The 26,500-nt window shown below is 42.9% G+C and overlaps 1 protein-coding gene across 1 annotated transcript; it reads right to left on the bottom strand.

Moving 5' to 3' along the window:
• Positions 1 to 11,266: 11,266 nt before the first annotated feature.
• Positions 11,267 to 26,081, bottom strand: CHGB (chromogranin B). Its single transcript, XM_005891057.3, has 5 exons — positions 26,033 to 26,081; positions 20,916 to 20,962; positions 20,374 to 20,467; positions 12,918 to 14,584; positions 11,267 to 11,728 (listed from the first exon to the last, which is right to left on the bottom strand). The coding sequence occupies exons 1-5, from the start codon at positions 26,079 to 26,081 to the stop codon at positions 11,645 to 11,647; spliced, it is 1,941 nt and encodes a 646-aa protein (XP_005891119.2). The 3' UTR covers positions 11,267 to 11,644.
• Between the last annotated feature and the right edge of the window lie 419 nt (positions 26,082 to 26,500).

The raw sequence follows: 26,500 nt of genomic DNA, 5'->3' as shown, positions 1-26,500 counted from the left end.
AAGCCGCTCAGTTTCTCGGGTGCTTCACAAAACCACAGACCCAGATGGGCTGTGCATTTTGTGTCCTTCCCAGGTCCAACCGCTCAGGCAACCGGGTGTTTGGTGAGCTCACTGTCCCAGGTGGGCCGTGCATCTTATTCACCTGCCCAGTCACAGCCGCTCAGTTTCCTGGGTGTGCCACGAAAGCACAGTCCCAGGCATGCTGTGTGTCTCCTCTGGGGAGCTGATCTCAGGCTGTGACACTCCTGGCAGATGTCAACCATCCAGGACCCCAGGAAGACGTGGTTAGCAACTAGAAGTCTGCTTACAGTCTAATGGAAGATGCGGTCTCTGGGGCCGAGATTATAGCAGCCCCTTGCCTTCTGGTTCTGGTTGTCGCATGTCTGCCTCTCTGCCTCCAGGGATGAGGATTTTGCTTGTGTCATGTATTGGTTTTTTGGCTGTGAAACATGTGGGATCCTATCTCCCCAACCAGGGATCAAACCCACACCCCCTGCATTGGAAGGTGAAGACTTGACCACTGGACTGCCAGGAAGTCCCTGGATGCTTCAGTGCTTGATAGGTAAAACTGGAAATGGCAGAATCCAGTTCTTCTAACATTACTGGAGTTGATACAGTTTTTCAGAAATATTATAGAGAAAGAAGGTTTATCTAACATTAAGTTGAAAGTAAACTTTTTTTGGCCATGCTATACGGCATGTGGGATCTTAGTTCCCTGACCAAGGTTTGAAACTGCACCCCCTGCCTTGGAAGCCCAGAGGCTTAACCACCGGACAGCCAGGGAAATCCCAAAGGCAAAAGTCTTTTTGAATCTTTTTACAAAGCTGTCTCTGTTTCATATTAGTATTGCAAGAGGGATATTGATGCCATAAACCTTAATCCTGACAGTGCAATTGAGAAGATGAAGCATAATCTTTCCAGAATGTTGAAAAGTGATTGACTTTTTTCCTAATAACCTCATATAATTTAACCAAGAAATTGTTGCTAAATGAATTCAGTGAAGGAATTGAACTCTCAAAAGACTACTGACAGCCAAATTCAGCTTTGGAGTCAGATCTGGAAACTGCTGCAGCACTGGTTTTCCAAAATATGTGAGACTTTTTATTGGACAAATTCAGTTAACTTTTTAAAAGAAGCTCTACATCAAAGTAAGCTTGACACAAAATCCAAGTGCAAATAAATGCTTAGTAAGCACACAAGATGCACACGTTGAATGGATAGAATGGGTTGGTAAAAAAAAAAAAATGAGCATGTAAGTGGTTGGGTTTTAGAGATAAACCAAGAATAATTTAAATTTTTCTTTTGTATTTAAAATGTAAATATTTTTCTTTCTGAGTAAAAAGTAATTCCTGTAACTACTGAAATAGTTTAAAACTTTAAAGCAGTAAGTGAATGTACAGCAGGGGAGAAAAGATATAAAGTGAAATCCAAAGCTCTTTCTCAGTCTTCTAAACCTATTGGCAGCATTTGACCCCCCTCTGTGACAGTTTTCCTCTTCCTTTTGTGACAGGTTCCCTGCTTCCTTTTTAGCCTTTCTTCCTCCATCTCTGTTGCTGGTTCTTCTTCATCTTTGTGATGAATGTTTAGGAGAACATTAGTGTGCCCCAAGGCAAAGAACTGCACCTTTTCTCTTTTTTGTCTACACTCGCTCCTTGGTTGTAGAAAGTTCAAGGGATTGGATGTAAGAAAAAGAACCATGAGGTGGCAGGAGCACACACTTATTGGATGATAATGATACTCTGATGGGTTTGCAAGGGGAGGGAGGGAGGGGTGTCCCTCACAGCAGGAATCTGTCCAGAAGCTACACCAAGGGGGTTGCTACTGGAGGGGAGGAGGGCAAGGGAAATCCCAGGGAGAGGGGAATCAAAGTGGTGCCTCTGGTGTCTAGGTAATGCCATTCAGCAGCGTAGCAGGAAGTCCCTGGGTCAGAGAGCTCCAAGGGGCAGGAGTCTCATAGTTTGTAAGGATTGAGATCTGTCTTGTAGTCATATGGTTCTATCTTATCAATGGCCAGCAGATGCTAGGTATAGTTTGGTGGAGGTATGTGAAGGAGATGGGCCCTGAATGTGCAAAAATGTACTTCTTTGGGATATGTTTAAAATGAATTTTGATGTTCAGTCACTCATTCATGTCCAACTCTTTGCAACCCCATGGAATGCAGCATGCCAGGCTTCCCTGTCCATCACCAACTCCCGGAGCTTGCTCAAGCTCATATCCACTGAGTTGGTGATGCCATCCACCCATCTCATGCTCTGTCATCCCGTGCTCCTCCTGCATTCAATCTTTCCCAGCATCAGGGTCTTCTGCAATGAGTTGGCTCTTGACATCATGTGGCCAAAGTATTGGAGCTTCAGCTTCAGGATCAGTCCTTCCAATGAATATTTAAGGTTGATTTCCTTTAGAATTGACTGATTTGATCTTCTTGTAGTCCAAGGGACTCTCAAGAGTTTTCTCCAGCACCACAGTTTGAATGCATCAGTTCTTTGGTGCTCAGCCTTTTTTATTGTCCAGCTCTCAAATTCATACACAACTACTGGAAAAACCATAGCTTTGACTATGCAGACTTTGTAGGCAAAGTAATGTCTCTGCTTTTTAATATGCTGTCTAGTTTTGTCATTGCTTTTCTTCCAAGGAACAATCTCATGGCTGCAGTCATCGTCTGCAGTGATTTTTGAGCCCAAGCAAATAAAGTCTGTCACTGTCTCTATTGTTCCCCATCTGTTTGCCATGATAAGATGGGACCAATGCCAATGATCTTTATTTTTTGAATGTTGAGTTTTAACCAAACTTTTTCACTCTTTTCTTTTCATTTTCATCAAGAGGCTCTAATTCCTCGATTTCTGCCATAAGGGTGGTGTCATTGGCATATCTGTCGTTATTGATATTCCTCCCCTCAATTTGGATTACAGCTTGGGTTTCATCCAACCTGGCATTTACCATGATACATTCTACATGTAAGTTAAAGAAGCAGGGTGACAACATACAGCCTTGACATACTCCTTTCCCAACGTGGAACCAGTCTGTTTTTCCATGTCTAGTTTTAACTGTTGCTTCTTGACCTGCATACAGATTTCTCAGGAGGCAGATGAAGTGGTCTGGTATTCCCATCTCTTAAAGAATTTCCAGTTTGTTGTAATCTACACAGTCAAAGACTTTAGTCAATGAAACAGAAGTACACTTTTTTGTGAAATTCTCTAGCTTTTTATATGGAGAAGGCAATGGCAACCCACTCCAGTACTCTTGCCTGGAAAATCCCATGGGCGGAGGAACCTGGTAGGCTGCAGTCCATGGGGTCGCGAAGAGTCGGACATGACTGAGCGACTTCACTTTCACTTTTCACTTTCATGCACTGGAGAAGGAAATGGCAACCCACTCCAGTGTTCTTGCCTAGAGAATCCCAGGGACAGGGGAGCCTGGTGGGCTGCTGTCTATGGGGTCGCACAGAGTCGGACACGACTGAAGTGACTTAGCAGCAGCAGCAGCAGCTTTTTATATGATCCAGCGGATGCTGGCAATTTGATCTCTGGTTCCTCTGTCTTTTCTAAATCCAGCTTGTAAATCTGGAAGTTCTCAGTTCACATACTGTTGAAGCCTAGCTTGAAAGATTTTGAGCATTACTTTGCTAGCATGTGAAATGAGTATAATTGTGCAGTAGTTTGAACATTCTTTGGCACTGTCTTTCTTTGGGATTGGAATGAAAACTGACTTTTTCCAGTCCTGTGGCCACTGCTGAGTTTTCCAAATTTGATGTCATATTAAGTGCAGCACTTTAACAGTGTCATCTTTTAGGATTTGAACTAGCTCAGCTAGCATTCCATCACCTCCACTAGCTTTGTTCTTAGTGATGCTTCCTAAGGCCCAGTTGACTTCACATTCCAGGATGTCTGGCCCCCAGAGTGTCTCACAGAATCATGATGATCTGAGTCATTAAGACCTTTTTTTGTACAGTTCTTCCGTGTATTCTTGGCAGTTCTTCTTAATATCTTCTGCTTCTGTTAGATCCATACCATTTCTATCCTTTATTGTGCCTATCTTTGCATGAAATATACCCTGCTGCTGCTGCTAAGTTGCTTCAGTTGTGTCCGACTCTGTGCGACCCCATAGACGGCAGCCTACCAGGCTCCTCCGTCCCTGGGATTCTCCAGGCAAGAACACTGGAGTGGGTTGCCATTACCTTCTCCAATGCATGAAAGTGAAAAGTGAAAGTGAAGTCGCTCAGTTGTTTTCGACTCTTAGCGACCCCATGGACTGCAGCCGACCAGGCTCCTCTGTCCATGGGATTTTCCAGGCAAGAGTACTGGAGTGGGGTGCCATTGTCTTCTCCTGAAATATACCCTAGGTATCTCTAATTTTCTTTAAGAAATCTCTAGTCTTTCCCAGTCTATTGTTTTCCTCTATTTCTTTGCATTGTTCACTTGGGCTTTCTTATCTCTCTTTGCTATTCTTTGAAACTCTGCATTCAGATGGGTATATCTTTTTCTTCTTTGCGTTTTACATCTCTTCTTTTCTCAGCTATTTTTAAGGCCTCCTCAGACAACCATTTTGCCTTTTTGCATTTCTTCTTCTTGGGGATGGTTTTGATCACTGCCTCCTGTACAATGTTACAAACCTCCATCCATAGTTCTTCAGGCATTCTGTCTATCAGTTCTAATCCCTTGAATCTACTTGTCACTTCCACTGTATAATCATAAGGGATTTGATTTAGGTCATACCTAAATGGCCTAGTGATTTTCCCTCCTTTCTTCAATTTAAGTCTGAGTTTTGCAAAAGGAGTTCATGATCTGAGCCAGAGTCAGCTCCCGGTCTTGTTTTTGCAGAGTGTATAGTTTCCTCATCTTTGGCTACAAAGAATATAATCAGTCTGATTTCCATATTGACCATCTGGTAATGCCCACAAGTAGAGTCGTCTCTTGTGTTGTTGGAAGAGTGTGTATGCTATGACCAGTGTGTTCTCTTGGCAAAACTCTGTTAACCTTTGCCTGGCTTCATTTTGTACTCCAAAGCCAAACTTGCCTGTTACTCAGGTATCTCTTGACTTCCTACTTTTGCATTGTACTCCCCTGTGATTAAAAAGGACTTTTTTTTTTTTTTGGTGTTAGTTCTAGAAGGTCTTGTAGGTCTTCATAGAACCATTCAACTTCAGCTTCTTCAACATTAGTAGTTGGGGCATAGACTTGGATTACTGTGATATTGAATGGTTTGCCTTGGAAACGAAAAAAGATCATTCTGCCATTTTTGAGATTGCACCCAAGTACTGCGTTTCAGATTCTTGTTGACTGTGAGGGCTACTCCATTTCTTCTAATGGATTCGTGCCCACAGTAGTAGATATAATAGTCATCTGAACTAAATTCGCCCATTCCTGTCCATTTTAGTTCACTGATTCCTAAAATGTCAATGTTCACTCTTGCTATCTCCTGTTTGACTATGTCCAATTTACCTTGATTCATGGACCTAACATTCCAGGTTCCTATGCAATATTGTTCTTCATAGCACTGGACTTTACGTTCACCACCAGACACATCCACAACTGGGTGTTGTTTCCACTTTGGCTCCCCCTCTTCGTTCCATCTGGAACTGTTTCTCTGCTCTTCTCCAGTAGCATATTGGACACCTACTGACCTGGGGGTTTCATCTTTCAGTTTCATATCTTTTTGCCTTTTCATATTATTCATGGGTTTCTCAAGGCAAGAATGAAGTGATTTGCCATTCCCTTCTCTAGTGGACCATGTTTTGTCAGAACTCTCTAACATGACCTGTCTGTCTTGGGTAGCCCTACATGCCATGGCTCATAGTTTCATTGAGTTATACAAAGCTGTGATCCATGTGATCAGTTTGGTTAGTTTTCTGTGATTGTGGTTTTCATTCTGTTTGCCCTCTGATGGATGAGGTGGAGGGACTGGCTGTGGGGAAAACTGGATCTTGTTCTGGTTGGCAAGGCCATGCTCAGTAAGTCTTTAATCCAATATTCTGCTGATGGATGGGATAATGCTCCCTCCCTGAGTTTGGCCTGAGGCAAAACTATGGTAGGGGTAATGGCAGTCATGGCAACCTCCTTCAAAAGGACTTATGCCAGCATGCTGGGCCTCCCCGGACTGTTGTAGTCAGTGTGCCTGACCCTGCAGCAGGCCTCTGTTGACCCACACCTCCACCAAGACTCCCAAGCACACACAGGCAAGTCTGGCTCAGTCTCTTGTTGGGTCATGCTCCTTTCCCCTGGGTCCTGGTGTGCACAAGGTTTTGTTTGTGCCCTCCGAGAGTCTCATTTTCCCCAGTCCTGTGGAAGTTCTGTAATTAAATCCTGCTGACCTTCAAAGTCAGATTCCGTGGTGATAAAATGAATGGATGTGTAAAATTTGAGTCTGCCACTGACAGGTTTTTGAGCTAACAGTTCTCAACCTATACTGAAGAAATAAACAACTTTGGGGATGGTATACAGAGGGCATCTTTGGCTCATTTTTATAACACTTGGTGGTCTCACTCACTTTGAAGGCTTTATATACCATCTCTGTGATGGTGATTCCCACACTGTGTCTTTAACAGACCTTTTCCTTGAGGCCCAGGCCCATAAACCCAACTCAACACTTCCCACTTGGTGTCTTGTCCAATCTCAAACTTAACAAATCCCAACCTAAGTTCCACACACCTCCCTTCCAAACCAGTCCCTCCTGCAGCCTCCCCCGCCTCCGTTCTAAGCCCAATTGCTAAGTCCTGAAACCTTGGAATCATCCTTGACTCCTTTTTTTCCATCCTGCCACACCAAAACCATTGGCTCTCCCTGTTATCTGTCTCCAAAATAGATCCTGAGTTTGACTACTTTTCCCCATCCCCAGTGCCACCACCCTGCTGTAAACCATCACAATGTATACCAAACCATGTCAGTCTTCTGGAGAACTCTCCAGTAGCTGAAGCAAATGTCCTTACCAGGACCTACAAAACCCTGCATAATCTGGACCCTGCCACCTCTCTACGCTCATCCTCCATGGCTGTCCCCAAGCTGCCTCCTTGTTCTCCAAGTGTTCTAACCACATTCCTGTCTCAGGGCCTTTGCACCTGCTGTTCCCTCTGCCTGATATGTCTTTTCTCAGATGTCCACGTGGCTCATCCTGCTTCCTTTTGGTCTTCACTTTCTCATTGAGGCCTGTTATGTGTCCAAGTGACTAATTCCTGAGCAAAAAATAGTAATTATTGTATTTAGTTAGTTATTTAGCACCTGATCTCCCAATTATATGTTATAATAATATAGTATGTTGTATATTTTCATTTTGTAATGAGAGAATCCTTTCTCCCCTCCTGACCCATCACTTGATAAAATATTAGAAACCATGACAATTAGAATGCTCAACTAAAAAAAAAACTGTAAAGTAACTACAGGTGGCTGGATCTGCAGAAGGATTTGGGAGGAGGGGGCAGAGGCCGTCTGTTTCTCATTGTATCAGGTACCTATGGTACCCTAACAAAGTACCACACCTGGGTGTCTTAAAACAGAAATACAGTCTCTCACAATTCTAGGGGCCAGAAATTCCAAATGAAGGTGTCAGCAGGGCCACGCTCCTCCTGATACTTCTAGGTGATAATCTTTCCTTGCCTCTTCTGGTAACCCCAGGCGTTTCGTGGCTGGTGTCAGCATAACTACAGTCTCTGCCACTGTCTTCACATGGCCATCTTCCCTCTATGTTTGTTTTCATATGGCATTCATTCTCCTCTGTGTCTGTATTTAAATTTCCCTCTTTATATTGGATATGGGGCCCCTAATGACCCCAGTATAACTAGATTGCATCTGTAGAAACTCTTATTTCCAAATAAGGTCACATTCACAGGTGCCAGGGGTTAGGTCTTCCACATAGCATTTTGGGCTTCTCTGGTGGCTCAGACAGTAAAAAATCTGCCTGCAATGTGGGAGACCCAGGTTTGATCCCTGGGTAGGGAAGATCCCCACAGAAGGGAATAGCTACCCACTCTAGTATTCTTGCCTGCAGAATTCTATGGACAGAGGAGCCTGGCAGACTACATACCTACAGCCTATGAGGTTGCAAAGAGTCAGACACGACTGAGTAATTAAACACACATAGCATTTTGAGGCACGTGATTCAACTCGTAACACGATAAACCTTTTAGGACTACTTGATGATTTACCAACAACATACATTATTTTGATTAAAGGAGGTGAAAACATGACCTGGGTGGTCCTGGACTTCTTGAAGAAATAGTGGCCCCACAGAGGTCCTAATTGCACTCTGCTGGGCACCAAGCTCAGGTGGGACTCTCTGGATGTCTCTTACATCCTTGATAGGGCATTCATGCCTGCACATTCCCCTGCCCTGAAGTGTCTGCAAACTAAAATGAAAGGCTGTGCACAGGACCTCACCAGGCAGTGAGCCAGAAGGAAGCTGTGTGAACCATCTCCAAGCCTGAGGCATCATGCAGTGCTGTGCTCCATTTACCAGCAGCTTCCCCTCATGAGCAGTGCCCACTGCATGTGTGTGAGAGACTTGCCAGGCTGGAATTTGATGCACTGCAGTGTTTCTCTCATCCAGTAAGTAAATACCTATTTATTTTGGGCCCATGAGTTCTCTTTATTTAGGAAGTTATTTTTATTTTTTATTGGACTGCACTGAAGAAAGGAAGAGACATATTGCATTTTATATATTGCAATATGTTAAGATTTCCTAGTATCTTCTATCTGGAGAAGGTGATGGCACCCCACTCCAGTACTCTTGCCTGGAAAATCCCATGGACAGAGGAGCCTGGTGGGCTGCAGTCCATGGGGTCGCTAAGAGTCGGACACAACTGAGCGACTTCACTTTCACTTTTCACTTTCATGCATTGGAGAAGGAAATGGCAACCCATTCCAGTGTCCTTGCCTGGAGAATCCCAGGGACGGGGAAGCTTGGTGGCCTGCTGTCTATGGGGTGGCACATAGTCGGACACGACTGAAGCGACTTAGCAGCAGCAGATTTTCTATCAAGATGCATTGAGACAGGTGGTTATAACTGCAATGTATTATAACTATGGTTACATTATTTGCCATAAAATAAACTTGCCTTTGAATTTTCTTATGTTACGGTTTCCCAGGAGCAATCCCTGAACTAAAAAGTTGAGGACAGTCAGTTTATCTAGGAGGTGATCCCAGGAAACATCAGTAGGGTCACCAATAGGAGAAGGACAGAGAGGTAAACACAGCCTATAATGGGTGCATTAGTGAGGTCACCTGTGGCAATCCCCTGGGGAGTTGTGGGAGGCATAGAATATGCGGCTCAGAGTTAACCTACCTGAGGGGTGTGGGAGCTGGCCTGCTTGTTAAATTGTTTAAATGGGTTAGATTTTGCCCCCAGAAAAAGATATGTTGACGTTCCAAGCCCTAGTTCCTCCAAATGTGACTTCATTTGGAAATAGGATTGATGCAGATGTAATCAGTTAAGATGAGGTCATACTGGAGTAGGGTGGGCCCTTAATCCAGTATGACTCACATCCTTATAAAAAGAACATTGTGTGAACAGGAGAAACTCATAGAAAGAAGATGGTTATGTTAAGATGGGGGCAGAGATTGGAGTGATGCTGCCACAAGTCACAAAATGCCTGAAACCACCAGAAGCTTGAAGAGGCAAGCAAAGATGTTCTACTGACTGGGAGGAGTGTGGCCCTGCCAGCCCCTTAATTTTGAACTTCTGGCTACAAGAGAAGAAATTTTTGTTGTTTTAAACTACCCAGTTTGTGGTACTTTGTTATGGCAGCCCCAGGAAACCAGTACAACATTTATATATCAACTCCTTGCCTCACAAGGACTGCCTTCCACAGCCACTTGGAGAAGGCAATGGCAACCCACTCCAGTACTCTTGCTTGGAAAATCCCATGGACGGAGGAGCCTGCTAGACTGCAGTCCATGGGGTCACGACGAGTCGGACACGACTGAGCGACTTCACTTTCACTTTTCATCTTTCATGCATTGGAGAAGGAAATGGCAACCCAGGGAGTCCCAGGGATGGGGGAGCCTCGTGGGCTGCCGTCTATGGGGTCACACAGAGTTGGACACGACTGAAGCGACTTAGCAGCAGCAGCACTCTCACTTGCCTCTGCAAGAAATCTATCATGATCCCATGGTGAGAAAAAAAGGACCCTAAAGAGATAATAAGCAGCCTTTGAAAAGTGTGTGCCCAGATTTAGAACAATTTGCTGTCAGTTTCATCACAATGATTGGCTTACTCTCTGTATGATAGAAGGATCACCGAGAGCTAACCTCAGAATAATCTGGCTGAATCACAGGCCATTCTTGACTTAGTCAAGAGGAAGAGAACCAGGCCTTCCAGATGAATAAAAGTCATGGTTGATGCCCAGAAAACAACTCTTTCCCTAAACTGCCAAAAGAGTAGTAATAAACCAAGCAGAAGCCACCATATGTGAGGAATGAGATGACAAGAAAAGGAAGAAGAGATCTTATCTGTCAGTCTTGCTGGGAGAAGCTGCAGCCATAGAAATGCTAGCAGCCAGTGTTTCCTACACCAGGCACTATGCTGAGTGTTTTGCATAAACTCAGTCATCCTCATAACAATCCAATGAACAGATATCCTTGTTTTACTGATGTACCTGAGCTCCAGAGAGGGAAAGTAACTTGCTCAAAGTCACACAGCTACAGAGTCAGAGCCTTGTCTTCTTAAACAGCAGAAATCAAACAGGCCCTGAAGTTCCAAGGATCTGTCTGGCCTATCCCAGATAAGATTCCCAGTCGGGAGTTCTTCCCACTATCCAAACTTTCTCCTCAGCCCTGAAAAATGACTCTGGCTGGCTATTCCCAGAGCTCTCCAGGTGATAGGATTTTAAAATTAATGTCTTATAATCATTTTTGAAACAGGTTCTTTAAGTCTATTTATCCTTTCTCCAGCCCAGGGGAATAGATGCCTTTTCCTGATCTCTTTATCTTTATATCCTCCATTGCTGCTGCTGCTAAGTCGCTTCAGTCGTGTCCAACTCTGTGTGACCCCATAGACGGCAGGCCACCAGGCTCCCCTGTCCCTGGGATTCTCCAGGCAAGAGTGGGTTGCCATTTCCTTCTCCAATGTATGAAAGTGAGAAGTGAAAGTGAAGTCGCTCAGTCGTGTCCGACTCTTAGCGACCCCATGGACTGAAGCCCACCAGGCTCCTCTGTCCATGGGATTTTCCAGGCAAGAGTACTGGAGGATTCTTTTATTTCAGATGTTTGCTCTTTTCCTTTTTTTTTTTTTTTTCTATTCTGCATCCAAAGACCAAGAAACCAACAAATCTTAAGTGCTGTATTTTAGAATTTATTTTGAAGAATGGATCTGAAAGTCAGACTATTAGACCAAGGGAAACTGCGAACATGACGCTTTTGGCCTCAGGTGAATCTTTTATTACTTCAAACTAAGACATTTTTTCAAGGACAGTAGCACAGTCATTGTCACAAGCATGTTAATATATCTACTTTTTTATAAAGAGTATACTACAAGTCATGCTATTTATATTTCCAATAGCACTCTGGCAAAAATCAAAGACATTTCCAATTGTGTCAAACATTGGATGAGTAAATTCTACTTTCTGCCTTTGGATAAATAAATGGGGTCTTTCAGTGAAGTGGTGGATAACAGATCATGTGAAGGCTGTCTTAAAATCTGCCCTTTACTCTAATGACCATTAGCCCCTTCGGGTACCACTGAACTTCTCAGCTATTTTCTGTAGTTCCAAATCCATCGCAGCCAAGTTTTCAAGTTCTTTTTCCTAGAAAATATAGAAAAGTGGAGGCATGAGGTCCCAGATCAAAAAACAACCTACCTTTTTGTAGTTTGAGGGAGTATGAACAGAAAAGGGAGTTTTTGATATGTTAGAGGCTATAGAAGGTACCCTACATTAGTGGTTTTCAAAATGCAGTTCCTTGACCAGCAGCATCAGCATCACTAGGGAACTTATCAGAAATACAGGTTCTTGGGCCCTACCTGGGGCCTACCTACCAAACCAGACACTCTAAGGCTAGAAATCCCATATGATTCTGATGCACATTCAACTTTGAGAAGCACCAACCTACATAATCAATACTGGCAGAAAAAACAAACAAACAAAACAAAACACTGTTAAGGAAGGTAATGCTCCAGGAATGTTACTTCTCCCAGACATAGATGTCTGAATGTTGTAGGCTGCTGCTGCTGCTGCTAAGTTGCTTCAGTCGTGTCCGACTCTATGCGACCCCATAGACGGCAGCCCACCAGGCTCTGCCATCCCTGGGATTCTCCAGGCAAGAACACTGGAGTGGGTTGCCATTTCCTTCTCCAATGCATGAAAGTGAAAAGTGAAAATGAAGTCGCTCAGTCATGTCCAACTCTTCGTGACCCCATGGACTGCAGCCTACCAGGCTCCTCCGTCCATGGGATTTTCCAGGCAAGAGTACTGGAGTGGGGTGCCATTGCCTTCTCCATGTTGTAGGCTAGGAGATAATAAAGAGAGAACAAAGCAACTAATTTCTGTACCATCTGTTCTTTCCTACCCTGGGAAATAGTGATGAAAAGTCAAATGACCAAGGAGAATACACTAGGCCAGTGGTTTTCAACCTTGGCTGAATATTGAAACCACCTGGGAGCTTTAAAACATCCTGATGCTCAGGCAGCACCCAGTACCAGAAAGAATCTCTGGGGTGGGTCACAGAATGTCAGTAATTTTTCAATCTCTCCAGGTGATGACAATGTGTAGCTGAGGTTGAGAAGCACTGCAGTGGGAGGAAGTTGACAGGGATGTGGACAACGGCTAGATGCCAGGTAGAAATCAAACCTAGATGTTGTCTCCATTCCCTTACTAGGTCTACAGTCTCATGGTGATTAATTCCCATCATTTTCCCCGTAACATTAGATAATCTTGTACATAATATACGAACATTAACTATCTGAAGTTAGTTTTAAGCAGAAGCCCCACACTATACCTCTTCCTCCGTCAGAACTCCTTGGCCAGCCTTCTCCTCTTCATTTTCTGCTGTGTGTTGTGGGCTCATCTGCTCCTCGGAGTCATAGAAGTCTGGGAACTCAGCTGACTTCTTCCTGTAGTGAAGGAGCTGGTCCAGTTCGGCCACTCGGTCATACTGCCTTTTTAGATCCAGTTTGGGGACCGGGTTTCTCTTCTCATACCCCCAGTTTACATCCTCTTCAAAGGGCTTTTTCTCCCACCAGTCATAGTTGTATTCTGGGAAGAAATTTTTCTCATTCAAGGTCAGCCCGTTTTCCTCTTCACCCTCAAGAAAACTGTCATCCATGGGGTCTTTTCTCTCAAAACGGCTGCTCTTCCACTGGGAAGGGTCGTAGAATGGATTGAGTAGCTCCCCTAATCTCTTTTCAGTGATGTGATGGGGAGCATACTGTTTGCCTCGAAGCCTAGCCTCTTCCCTGTTCTCGTCAGCGTCTCGCGGGTCTCCCTGCGGCTGCCACTTCCCTCTGGCTGCTTCCTCACCCTTTTCCTCACCATAGTCGAGGTAATTTCTCAGCTCGCCTGGTAGGCGGCGCCTCGCCTTGTCCCTCTGGCTTTCCTGAACACGGTGGTGCGTTTCACCCAAGAACCGTTTCTCATCTGTTTGGCCTAGTGTGGAGTAGGCCGCCGCCTCCCCTCCCCGGGCTCCGTAGCTGGGTCCCCGGGCCGGACCCCTCTCTTCCTCGCTTTCCTCGCTGTATCCCTGCGCCATGTTTAGATCCGGGCTGAGGCCATGTCTCTTGTTTTCCTGCTCTAGGCTCTCCTCGCTGGGACGCCTTAGAGCCTGGTGCTCTCCACGTCCTCTGCCCCCGAATCGTGCCCCCTGCAAGTCTCCAGGAGCCTGGGCAGCTGAGTGTCTCCTCACTTCCTCCCCATATTCGGCTCCCTCCTCCAAAGCCCTAAAGTGGGCTGGATGGCGGGCTTTCTCTTCGTCTGAGTTGCCCGTGCCCACGTGTGACTCCTCCTCGAGGGGAGGATTCCCCTCCTGGGAGGACCTGTCGGGCCTGCTCCTCCCGTGGTGGTGTCTTGGCCTCGAGCGCCGTTTGTCCACCTCGGGGCTGGCATCCTCTTCACTTTCTCCGGGTGCTTCCTGGCCCTCCAGATGGCGTTGCAGCTCTTGGGGCCAGTTCTCCTGGCTCTTGGTCTCCTCTCCACTCTCCTGGCTGCTCCTTTCCCGGCTGTGCGACTTCTCAAGGCCCCTGGCAGACTGTGTATCATATCTGGACACTAACTCCTCTTTCTTAGCCGGAGTCTGGTTTCTTTGGTTGAGAAAAGCCATTTGTGCCTTTCCCGGCCCTTCAGACAGTCTCTCCTCACTGCCAACTTCCCCACGTTCCCTTTTCTGGTATTTCACCATTTCTTCCTCCCTGTTCTGTTCCTCGCTCTTAGAATAGCGTGTCTTTGCTTCTTTGGCCACTTGACTTCCCGGGGGCTCACCTGCCCGCTCTCGGCTATGCCCACCGCTCTCCGTGTCTGCTACTGTTGGGACTTGGGCATCCCCCTCCCCTGAGTCCTCCCTACTGGAGAGCCCGGGGGCTTCTGAGGTGTCAGCTGGGTCTCTCAACAATCTCACTTCAAACCTTGTGTTTTCATTTTCACTTTTCTCTTCATCTTTGAGCTCTTTTCCATCTATAATGAAAATAAAAAAGAGTATCACTTCAGAATTGCTTGTGGTTCAGTAAGCACCAGCCTCAGTGATCACTACAAACCCTAAAGATCCTGAAAATCCTTGGGTAATCTTTTAAGTTAATTTTTTAAGATTACTTTTGAAAGAAATGGTATGAAAACTCCCTAGCTGTATTTAAATCTGATAATAAATATTCTATATATTTATTTTTTCATAACACCCAATAAACATTTATTTTGGCTGCATTTTCTGGGGGGGACTTCTTTGCTGCCTGCGGGCTTTTCTCTAGTTGCAGTGAGTTGGGGGTCTACTCTTCCTTGTGGTGTACAGGCGTCTCATTTTGGTGGCTTCTTTTGTTGCAGAGCACAGGCTCAGTAGTTGTGGTGTATTGGGCTAAGTTGCTCCAAGACATGTGGGAGCTTCCAGTTCCAGAGATCAAACCTGTGTCTTCTGCATTGTTAGGTGGATTCTTAACCACTGGATCACCTGAGCATCTTTCAGTGACCAAATTGAAACTCAAATATAGGTTTATAAAATACTATAAAAATTCTATAAAATGTTAGAATTTAGAACCAGAAGAAACCTTAGAATTTGTGTAGTTAAACCTCCTTGTGACTACAGAGACATTGAGGCTCAGAGAGGTGTAATTAAGGACCATTCTTTCCAAATTTACTCTAAGTAAGCCTTTAAAAATTAGCATTGTGTAAATATCTTCCACTAGAACCCAGCTAAGTAAAGTTAAATAGCAAAAATGGGAAATATCAGATTCAACAGAGGATTAAATTTCTTTAATTATTAGTTTGTTGTTTTTCAGTCACTCAGACTTGTCTGACTCTTAGTTTATCAGACTTTAATTATCCAATCAACTGTATAAATGCAACTTAGCAGTAAGTGACAATATAACTTAATAATTGGCGATAAGCAGGGTGTGTATTTCTTCTGAGAAAACCGCACAGCAGTGGAAGGGGCCATGTCCTTCCCTCATTCAGGTCCCATCTGCCCCTCCTGTTCTTAAACATTGAAAATGAACTTCAGTAAACTGAATTATCTTTGTATTACACAAGTCAACAGTTACAGTAGATGGTGTAACAAATACTTTAACTGAATATTGTTTTCTCTCATCTTTTCCAAATGTTGACAGCTTTTTTAAAAGTTATTTAATTTTAATTGGAGGATAATTGGTTTACCACGTTGTGTTGGTTTCTACCATATATCAACATGAATCAGCCACAGGTATACACATGTCCCCTCCCTCTTGAACCTCCCTTCCACCTCTTACCCCATCCCAGCCCTCTAGATTATCAGAGAACAACGAGGCTGAGCTCCCTGCTCTAAATGGCAACTTCCCATTAACAATCACTTGGTAATGTATATCTTTCAATGCTATTCTCTCAATTTGTCCCAACATCTTCTTCCCCTGCTGTGTCCATAATTGTATTCTCTATGTCTGAATCTCTATTCCTGCCCTACAAATAGATTCATCAGTACCATTTTTCTAGATTCCATATATTTGTGTTAATATACAATATTTGTTTTTCACTTTCTGACCTACTTCATTCTATGTAACAGGCTCTAGGTTCATCCACCTCACTAAACTGACTCAAATTCATTATTTGTTGATAGCTTCTTTACTAAGGTAAGGTTAGGTAAGGTGAAGTCGCTCAATGGTGTCCAACTCTTTCCTAACCCACAGACTGTAGCTCCTCTGTCTATGGGATTTTCCAGGCAAGAGTACTGGAGTGGGTTGCCATTTCCTTCTCCAGAGGATCTTCTCAACCCAGGGATCGAACCCAGGTCTCCTGCAATAGACAGACACTTTCCCTGAGCCACCAGGGAAGTCCCTTAACTCAAGGGCATCCCACGAAAGGAGATAATGCAGTTAACACTGAGTTGTTAGCTTGGAGGGCTTGGATTTCAACTGATGTCACTGAATTCAGATAGAACAACTGAAGTCAAGGCCGCTCACAGCTCTGGGCTGACCTCTGTGCCATCCATGGTGAGAGTCACCAACCCTTTGTGGCTATTGAGGACTTGAAATGTGGCTGGTCCAAACTGAGACATGCCATAAATATAAGACGTGACAAGATGTCAGATACCTCAGATTAAAAAAAAGAATGTAAGATGTCTCAAATTTTCATATTGATTGTATGTTGAAATGATAATATTTTGGTATTATAAATAAATTGGATATATAAAAATTATATTGATAAAGTAAATGGGACAAAATTAAATGTATTATTATTTATTTATTAAATTTATTATTATTTATTCTTTTTACTTTTTTAGGTGGCTACTGGAAAATTTGAAATTATATTTGTGGTTCACATAGTATTTCTAATGAACAACTCTTGATGATTCATTTTGAATTGACACTTGCAAAACAGAAAAAATTGGTCTGTTTTGTAAAAATGTCCAAGAAAGCAGTCTATTCCTCTCTGCTTAAAAGCCTAGTCTGGCATAATAATATTCTCATGTTTTATGAGGCAACTGAAATGTCCCTGACCTTTCACACCCAGACACTTGAGGGCTAGCTCCTCACCAATGCCTCTGCCTTTTAAGAGCCAGTGATGGTGTGTGTAGCACTGAGGCAGGGCTGACCAGGTAGGCACAGATAAGCACGGAGGATCTGAGCAGATACTGACATCATTCAAACAGCATCTCAGCTTCCCCGGGCAGAGGCTGTGTGGCCCATTTCCTACTCCCTGCTGGTAAGGAAGATAATTATTTTTATTTTTTTCTGGTTAAATGTATGCTGCCTATAGCAGCTTGCCTGAGACTTAGCACTTCTTCCTAAATTTAGCTTTTAGCCCCTTCAGGTGAGATAGGAGGAGGGCTGTGATTAGCAGCATACAGTTTTGTCAATCTGAAAATGAAGGTGTAAAGCTCACTCTTACTTCAAATAAAAAGGGGAAAAATGCACCTTCCTTCCCTGACTGTCATGTTGCAAAGAGGACCAGATCAACCAGGTCAAATAGATTTTTGTACCTGTTAAATTGGACCATGAATTCCCTAAGGTCTCTTCAAACCATAAAACAATGATTCTTCTTTATTCCCCAAATGTTCATTTGCTCAGCACATCCAGAGATGTGCTGGAAAGAGTGGGAGTGGAGATGGGCTGGGAATGGGAGGGAGGCTGCATGAAGAAATTCATCCATCTAGTTGGCAGAAAACTCCATTAGTTTTCAGTGAAAGAGAAAACCAGAATAGGACAGAAGTGTGGACAAAGAATGTCACCTGCCAAGTCAGTAAACAAAGGATGTTATTTATGGTCATCAAGACATCAGCCACACCTAATTGTGTACCCAGAAGGGATTTAGGAAGGAAAAAAATAAGATAAAAGTACATAATCCAAGGGATGACTTCAATAATCCCAGACTCTTGCATTTTCCCATATGTAGAAAAGTGCCAAATTCATTAACTTAAGATGTCTGGTTATCTTCAATTACCAGTAAACTTTTGAAGTTCTGATTACCTGGTTTTTGTTGCAAAACCTTCTATATATCCTGGCTCCTCCCTTACCTCTTCAAAATAGCCCCTCAGAGCTATCTGAGAGGCTGTTTCCTGGGCTTAAATCCTCAATATGTCCATGGAATAAAACATAATTCTCAACTTTTGGCTGTGCTTTTTTTTTCCCAGTCAACAGAAGTTATGAACTGGTAGCCCAGAGGTGAGTTGTATTTGGCCTAAATAACATTTTCAGTAAATTTGAATTCAGAGGCAATACTTAAATGCCAGGAGATACTGCTCAGGAAAATCCAACTTTTAAATTATTGTGAAAAATCCCAAGATCTCTCAACAGAATCCATATTTCTTTCACAATAGGATTGAAGCTGCGAAAAATCTACTCCCCTTTAGAAGGGGCATGTATCCTCCAGTTTGTGAGTCACTTCATGTCCTGTTTTACTCCTTTCTGTTATCTGTCTGTCTGGCCCTGACTGGTGTTTGAGTCTCTGCCACCCTGGAAGAGCTCAAATTTTCCTGATCTCAGTATTGAATGGCTCTCTGGCTGTGAAGTCTCTAAGGTCCTGATAGACATGGGTCATTTGATTTTTGCCAGTTTTCTTGGGGATCTCTCAAGAGACCTCAAAAAAACCCAGGGCACAGTCAATGATGAGCAAAAGCTAGAATCCTATCTGAGGGTTAAGACTCTGATCTTAGCAGTTAACAGCAGTTTGCCCTACAATCAATAACTCTTCTAAGTGACTGAACAACAAAAAGCAATCATGGTTCTTTGATGACCTAGTCTGACAGACCCAGAACTTCTACATTCATCTGGTAAACAAAGAAAGGGGAAGGGAGAGAGCAAGATGGGTTGGCCCAAAGGAGCAGATTTTAGTCCCTGCCAGGAGACCCACCCCTGCTCTCACTCATTCCCTGCAACGGTTAATAAGCTCATTCAAACAAGCTCATTTCTGTAACCGCTGGAAGAGAAAGTTGGGGAGAAATTCATAAAAGTATTAGGCTGGGAATGGTAAGGAAGCTTCCTTCCACCATGCATGGGGCTCCTACTGCCTCAAGCTCCCACACCTCCTATGGTTATCCTGAAGCCCCCAGTGGTGGATAGAGTCCCCCAGGTTACTCTTTTGGCTAGTCACTAATACTTTTTTTAAAATATAATTTTATACATGGGGCCTCATGTGCAGCAATGGAAAGAGAGTATTATCTTGCAATGGGAGATTTTGAAGGTGAAAAGAAAAAAATAAAATCTTTTGTTCATAGCCTGACTCAAAATTTAAAAGCAGAGAAAGATGTTAAAGAGAGCAGAGCTTTGGGGATTTTTTTGAATCAGTTTGACTTTATGATAAAAGAGATGCATAGTTTTGCAAAATTTGTCTCTTTGAGTCAACTCCCAATGAATACTGGTTGTATCACTGTTCAAATTTTGTTTTCAGCATAAGCTGTTTTGCAGAGAAACATCCCAGTCTATACTCAGAAGGCCATCACTCTGATTTTTGGGATGCTCTAAGTCTGTCCCCACCCCTTCCAAGTCTCAGGCCTGAAACTCCTGACACCATTTGGTAGTACCACTCATTCTAACAACGGGCTTCCCAGGTGGTACAGAGGTAAAGAATCCGCCTGCCAATGCAGGAGACTCAGGTTCTATCCCTGATTCAGGAATATCCCCTGAAGAAGGAAATGGCAAACCACTTCAGTATTTTTGCCTGGAAAATTCCATGGACAGAAGAGCCTGGCAAGAGCTGCCAAGAGTTGCATGTGTGCACGTGTGCATGCATGTGCACACACACACATTCTAATAAACTATGCATTAAAATGGCTTACCCAATCTGTTACATAAACTGGCCAAAAGTTTCCCAGTCACCTTTCCAAGCTTCTAACTCCTCGTTGTCAGAAGAGTAGAAAGCAAAGAGAAGCATAATTTTTGTTTTCTTCTATCCTTTCATCTTTCAACACTTCTCCCCTCTGTCTAATCACAAACAAGCATTCCCCATACCTCCCTCCACTAAATAAAAGCCTGTTTTAAAATTCCAAACTCTCAAACCAAGGAATTTAAGAACTGATAAACATCTCACAGACTATCATTGAGTTCAACCCCCTCATTTAATTTGAGGAAATAGGCCCAGAGAGGCAAGGGGTCTTCCCCATGGTAACACTAGCTACTAAGTGAAGTGGCATAGCAAGGACTAAAAGCCATAGCTTATCTCCCCAGATACTGATTGAGCCTGTACCCTTCCCACTACATCACACCCCGGGTCATAGGGAAGTAAAGTGGAAGTTGAAATGGAGGGAGCAGGAGAAAGGACAAATATTTCCTGCAGTGGAGGGCACTTACTCTTCTTCAGGACTTGTCGGCACTCGGGGGTGATGGGTGGAGCGCTGGACTTCAATAGGGCATTTGAGAGGACCTCGATGATGCAGTGAGTCACCTAGGGGGGAACCCAAAAGTAGGTTGGCAAAGCTGGTATCACTGGGATGGACTACTTAACCCAGAGCTGCTGTCAAGAGAAGCTTGACTGTGTGACCTGTACTTATGCAGAATCCTTGGAGGAATGTAGATTCACAAGGTCTGTACTCAAACCTCCCAGGCCTCTCCACAGAGCAACGCAAAAAGGCACTGGGTCAAGACTGTCCAGAGAAAGAAAGAAATACCCACTTCTGAACAGATTAGAAGGAAAATGGTGTGATGACAGCTATCCTCATGGGCACTAAAACATCCAGGAAGAAGGTAAAAAAAACAGGGCAAGAGGGACATCACTTACTCCCGTTTCCACATTATTGTTTGTTTTTTTGTTTTGTTTAGTTTGATGAGATAATGAGTGGGAGAATCTAGAGTCTAGATAAAAATCTAGATTTCAGAATTCCATTTCAACTTACCACTTCTTCATTGTGGTTCCTGATGTCCACTGGCATAGAGCTGACGGCTTAGAAGGAGAAAAGGAATGGGAAACAACTTGAGTTGATTTTGGAAGCTGTGTATCTGCAAACTCACAAAATCACCCCACCCCTAGCTTGTTACTTGGAAGGAGGAGCAGAGTCAGAGCTGAACAAGGTGGAGACAGTTGGGGATGTCTGCCTCAGGGACCAGAATCACCCCAGTTGCATGTATACACACACACATACACATACACAGCTGTTTTCCCTTAACATGTTGTAAACAAGATTAGGAATCTTATATCCAATATAAATCATATCCACAGAAGGAGACCTTCTGGGATACTGACAGTGTTCTATTTTCCATCTGGGTGCTGATTACACAGGTGTGTTCAATGAGTGAAAAATTCAGTAAGAAGTATACTTTAATTTTTTGGCCACGTGGGATGTGGGATCTTTCTTTTTTCAAAAAACTCTTTTTGAAAATAATTGTCTTTATTTATTTTTGGTTGTGCTGGGTCTTTGTTGCTGGGTAGGTTTTTCTCCAGTTGCAGAAAGCAGGGACTATTGTCTATTTGTGGTACACAGGCTTCTCATTGTGGTGGGTTCTCTTGTGGACCATGGGCTCTAGGACACAAGGACTCATTAGTTGTGTGCACAGGCTTAATATAGTTGCAGAACATGGGCTTAGTTGCTCTGAGACATGTGGGATCTTCCTGGATCAGGGATCAAAGCCATATCTCCTGCATTAGTAGGTGGATTCTCTAGCCCAGAACCACCAGGGAAGCCCAAACTGTAAACTTATGATTCATGCAGTTTTCTATATATAGCAATAAAAAATTAAAAGCAAACCTAGTTTAAATGAAACTAGGGTGCCCTCCTCAACCTTTCTGCCTACTCAAAATGGGTAAAGATATGTGATTCCCTCTGCCTCTTCCAGTCCCCAAGAAAATATTTTCCTGAAATTCACTTCCTTTACAAAACTTGGTTGTGATTATTTTATATAATTAATCACCCTGTTTTACCCCAAGTCTTTTCTTAGACAAGCGTGCTAATGTGGCTGTATCAGTGTGGCTTCCCATCCCCCATGTTGTCTGCATCCAGGTAAAGAACATGAAAGAAAGAAAGAAAGTGAAGTCACTCAGTCGTGTCTGACTCTTTGCGACCCCACAGACTGACTGTAGCCTACCAGGCTACTCTGTCCATGGGATTTTCCAGGCAAGAATACTGGAGTGGGTTGCCATTTCCTTCTCCAATGGAAATTATCTAATTTTATCAGGACAGCACCGAGTCCATGATAGCACATGCAAATAAGTGTTTAACAGAGGCTCATGAGATATTGTAAAAAGATAAATTTTAATTTATTTAAATTAAATTTTATGAGATTCTGTTTATTTTAAACCCATGATTGAGATGCTTTTGTCGTCTTAGGAAATGCTTCAGGTGTTTTTAATTTTGCAGTGCCTTTTTCAGTTGCTTTGACTTTTTTATCTTTCACTTTGATTTTGTTCTGTCTAAGCCCTTTCCACTGGAGGAGTTCAAAGCATTTACATACAGGCCCATCTCCATAGTTCTCCTGATACTTCCAGTTATTATCACTGGAGAAGCTCAGTGCAAAAGATCCTTCCAGGAATTTGAAACAAGTGAAGAGATATTTGGAGCAAGAGCAAAACTCTCAGACATCAGAGATGTAAGCTATTCAAGTGAGCCGCTTATTACCAGCAACCTGACCTTTCCCAAATATTTGCTTTCAAAGTCTCTTGAACTGCTTCCCCCTAGTCAAACCATAGCACTTAATTTAGAAATAAAACTCCTATTTCATTTACTTACCTTACTGAATTTTCCTTATCAAAGCACAGCCTGAGATCTACTTCAGTTGTTTCAAGGGACTTAAGTAATGCAGTGTTGGGTAAAATATTTGAGAGGTGGCTGACAAGGTATGACCCCATGATGTTCCTGAAATGTAGTTCATACAAAATCTGGATGGCCATCTTTGACATTCAGAGTCTAATGTGCTGGGCCATTATTTTATCCCCCAAATGACTGTTATTTGAGAACATTCCTACTTCAGCACTTACTCTTTCCACCTGATATCCAGGAAATCCCCTGAAAAGCAGTAACTGAGAAAATTACTCCTGTGATAAATTAGAAGGTGCCTTTTTAAATTCTAGCTTTACTAAACTTTCATTGGTAATACATTTTCTTGCTAATAACTTTTCTCTTTTTTCTCCCTACAAATATATAATAGTTGCTATTATTAACTATTTGGGGCAGAGGAATATTTTTCTTTAGTGACTCTAAATAATTTGTAACTTATGTTTGTTTTTATAGAACAGTCCTGTTTCCCTGATTGAGGCTCTTCAGATGTGTTTGATGGAACTCAGATCTCCTTATGAAAACATATTATGCATCTAGTGAGATATCTAAGTTCTATTGTATCTCTTCCAGTAGACTCTGTGACAGCAAAGTAACAACCAAAAATATGTTGATACCCCTAAAGTAGCTTACTTTATTTCTGTATAAGTTAAGATTTAGGGGTCACAAAAGAAAACCCAATGATTATGATAAAAGTGAAGTAATCAAATGGCAGAAAAACCTTCAAATAATATCACATGGTAAATCTGAGAATAACTTCCAAAATATTAGTATTCCATAAGACTAACTGCTGAGTTTTCCAAGTTTGCTGGCATACTGAGTGCAGCACTTTCACAACATCATCTTTCAGGATTTGAAATAGCTCAGCTGGAATTCCATCACCTCCACTAGCTTTGGTCATAGTGATGCTTCCTAAAGCCCCCTTGACTTTGCATTCCAGTATGTCTGGCTCTAGATGAGTGATCACACCACTGTGGTTATCTGGGTCATTAAGATCTTTTTTTGTAGGAGAAGGGGATGACAGAAGATGAGATGGTTGGATGACATCACTGACTCAATGGACATGAGTTTGAGTTAGCTTCGGGATATGATGAAGGACAGGGAAGCCTGGGGTGCTGCAGTCCATGGGGTTGCAAAAAGCTGGATACGATTGAGAGACTGAACAAGAACAACAAATAAGACTAACAAACTAAGGTTTCATCCCAGAGTGAAAATAAAACAGCTATAAAATAATACAGTAAGCAAGCTCTTTTGAATGCAGAAACCATCTTACCTAGTGTAATATGAATAGCATGCAGCTCCTGAATGCATATTAATTTTTAGGATGCATAGTAACTACTGTAGAGAGATATAGATCTCCTTCCAGAAGCTCATAATGGTAGGAAATAAACCAGATGGTTTCCACAGGATTCCTGTGATTTTGGTAAATAACAAACTCTGCTCGAATGCTACCATGTCTCATTTCCAAGCATTTGAAGGAGGAGGGAATGGGGAATAGAGTTTTTTTTTCCTGGGGTGAGAGAAAATGTTCTGAAAGGTTATAATGGTTACACAATCTGTGAGTGTTCAAAAAATCACTGATTTATGCACTTTAAAAAGTATAGATTTTATGGTGTGTGAATTATAGCTCAGTAAAAAAAAAAAAAACTTTTTTAAAGAATATCATGATTTTAGTGACATTAAAATATAAACCCTTCTTAAAATATTATCTTGCAAAAGAGCCATAAATATTTTACCACTATAGGGGCTTCCCTGGTAGCTCAGTGGTAAAGAAACTGCCTGCAATGCAAGAGACTGGGTTTGATCCCTGGGTTGAGAAGATCCTCTGGAGAAGGGAATGGCAACCCACTCCAGTATTCCTGCCTGGAGAATTCCATGGACAGAGGAACCTGGTGGGCTACAGTCCATGGGGTCGCAAAGAGTCAGACACAACTTAGTGACTAATACACGTGTAGGTAAATAAGTCTCAGAAATAACATTGTTTTTGTGGTCTATAGCACAATGTATAGCACAGATTTAGCCTATTAAGCAATTCCTTTCTGCAAATATTTTTCACCAGGAAGGACTCTAAACATTTATTTGGCTTTCTTTAATTAAATCATGAACATTTGTAGGCAATTTGTAACAGTGACAGAAGTTTTTGAAAATTCTGACTTTGCAATAAAGAAATTACCTCTGGCTTTTGTCTCTCTTTACATCTGGGATCCAGTAATTACTGTCAATGGAACCCTCATATTCATGGATAGCAATGCTTCAATTCTAGTTAGGAATTTCAATCTTCGATAAGAACAATATTCTATGAGGTCACTAAGACAGTTTAAAAAAAAACCTCCAGTTTAATCTGGTGGCAGCATATTTACTTTTCAGTGGACTTGTAGTGACTTCAGCATGCAAATACACACACACACACACACACACACACACACTTCCCCCCCCCCGCAAATTTCCAAAGATCATTGAGATTCAGAGCAGTTTGAAAGATTAATCCCACAATTTTCCACACATAAAGAAACTGTCAAATATCTACTACTTAAAATTGCATCCTCCCAAATTAACTAAAACAATTTATTTTTACTACTCTAAGAATATTTTTGTGGTTATTTCACACTCACTATTTTTCTGGAGCACAAAAGTCAAAATACCTATTGCACTTCTCATTTATACCTTAAAGATGTATTAATCTGAGTGTGAAATTACCTCCTCCCAGAGACAGAAATATAAAATACAGAAAAATATTACATTAAACCTGTCGATAAATGAACATACATATGTGTCATTTCTTAACATATATGTTAAGAAAAAAGATATATACATATATACATAAGACTTATCTTTATCTCATTATGTTTAAATAATATTAACAGTCATAGAAATTATACAGTTGCCAACTAATATAATAGGTATACTCCTGTCTCTCCGTGGTCATCTGGCTTTAAAAAGCCAAACACTTAATTTCAGATACAGAAAAAGACTATAACAGCATTTCTCTAAATAGATGGAGAGGATGTGACATTTTAGACATGAGCTAGGAAGTCCTCTGGCTTTTTCCAAGTCAGATGTTGGGGCGGGCAGTTGAAGGGAAACACTCAGGGAAGGGAAGAAATTAAGAGCCTCAATCAAGAGGGAGAGACCTTCACTCAACCCTCTCTCTCACCCAGTATCCACCAGCCAAGATGCCCAGAACTGCCAAGGAGACAGAGGCTGGCGCTGTCCGCGGTGCTGAACGGCCAGCCGCGCCCACTCACCTGCAACCACCGTGGCTCCCAGAAGGCCGAGAAGGGCGGCCGGCTGCATGGCCTGGCTCGTCCAAATCTGCGCGGAGAAGAGGATAGCAGTCGGAAGGGTGAATGAGAAGGGGACGGAAGGCGAGATGAAGATGCTGTGGGAAAACAACCTTGTATCCTGGTCCCCGCGGTGTGGGGTGGTTGGCGCAGGCCCTGCTCTTTTAAAGGGCAAGCCAGGGCCGCAGGGCTGGGAGGGACTGGCACCCTGGAGGCGGCGCCCCCTCGCTTAGCTCTGACGTCATGAAACGGCCTTCAGGGGCGGTGGCGCACGTAGGTAGAAATTTACGCCAGTGCAGTCGCCTCGGTGCTCTGAGTCTTCAGCGCGAGTGGAGAGTTAGGCAGAAAGGGTGGAAGGATGAGGAGAGGTAGCTCAAATCGAAGTCCAGAGGGGAAAGGAGCGAGTCCTGCTTAGATTGTCGAAATATATTT

This window comes from Bos mutus, chromosome 13 (genome assembly GCF_027580195.1).
Source record: "Bos mutus isolate GX-2022 chromosome 13, NWIPB_WYAK_1.1, whole genome shotgun sequence".
Lineage (NCBI taxonomy): Eukaryota > Metazoa > Chordata > Mammalia > Artiodactyla > Bovidae > Bos > Bos mutus.
The sequence above is the reverse complement of the archived record's forward strand: the minus strand, read 5'-3'. Positions and strand labels throughout refer to the sequence as shown.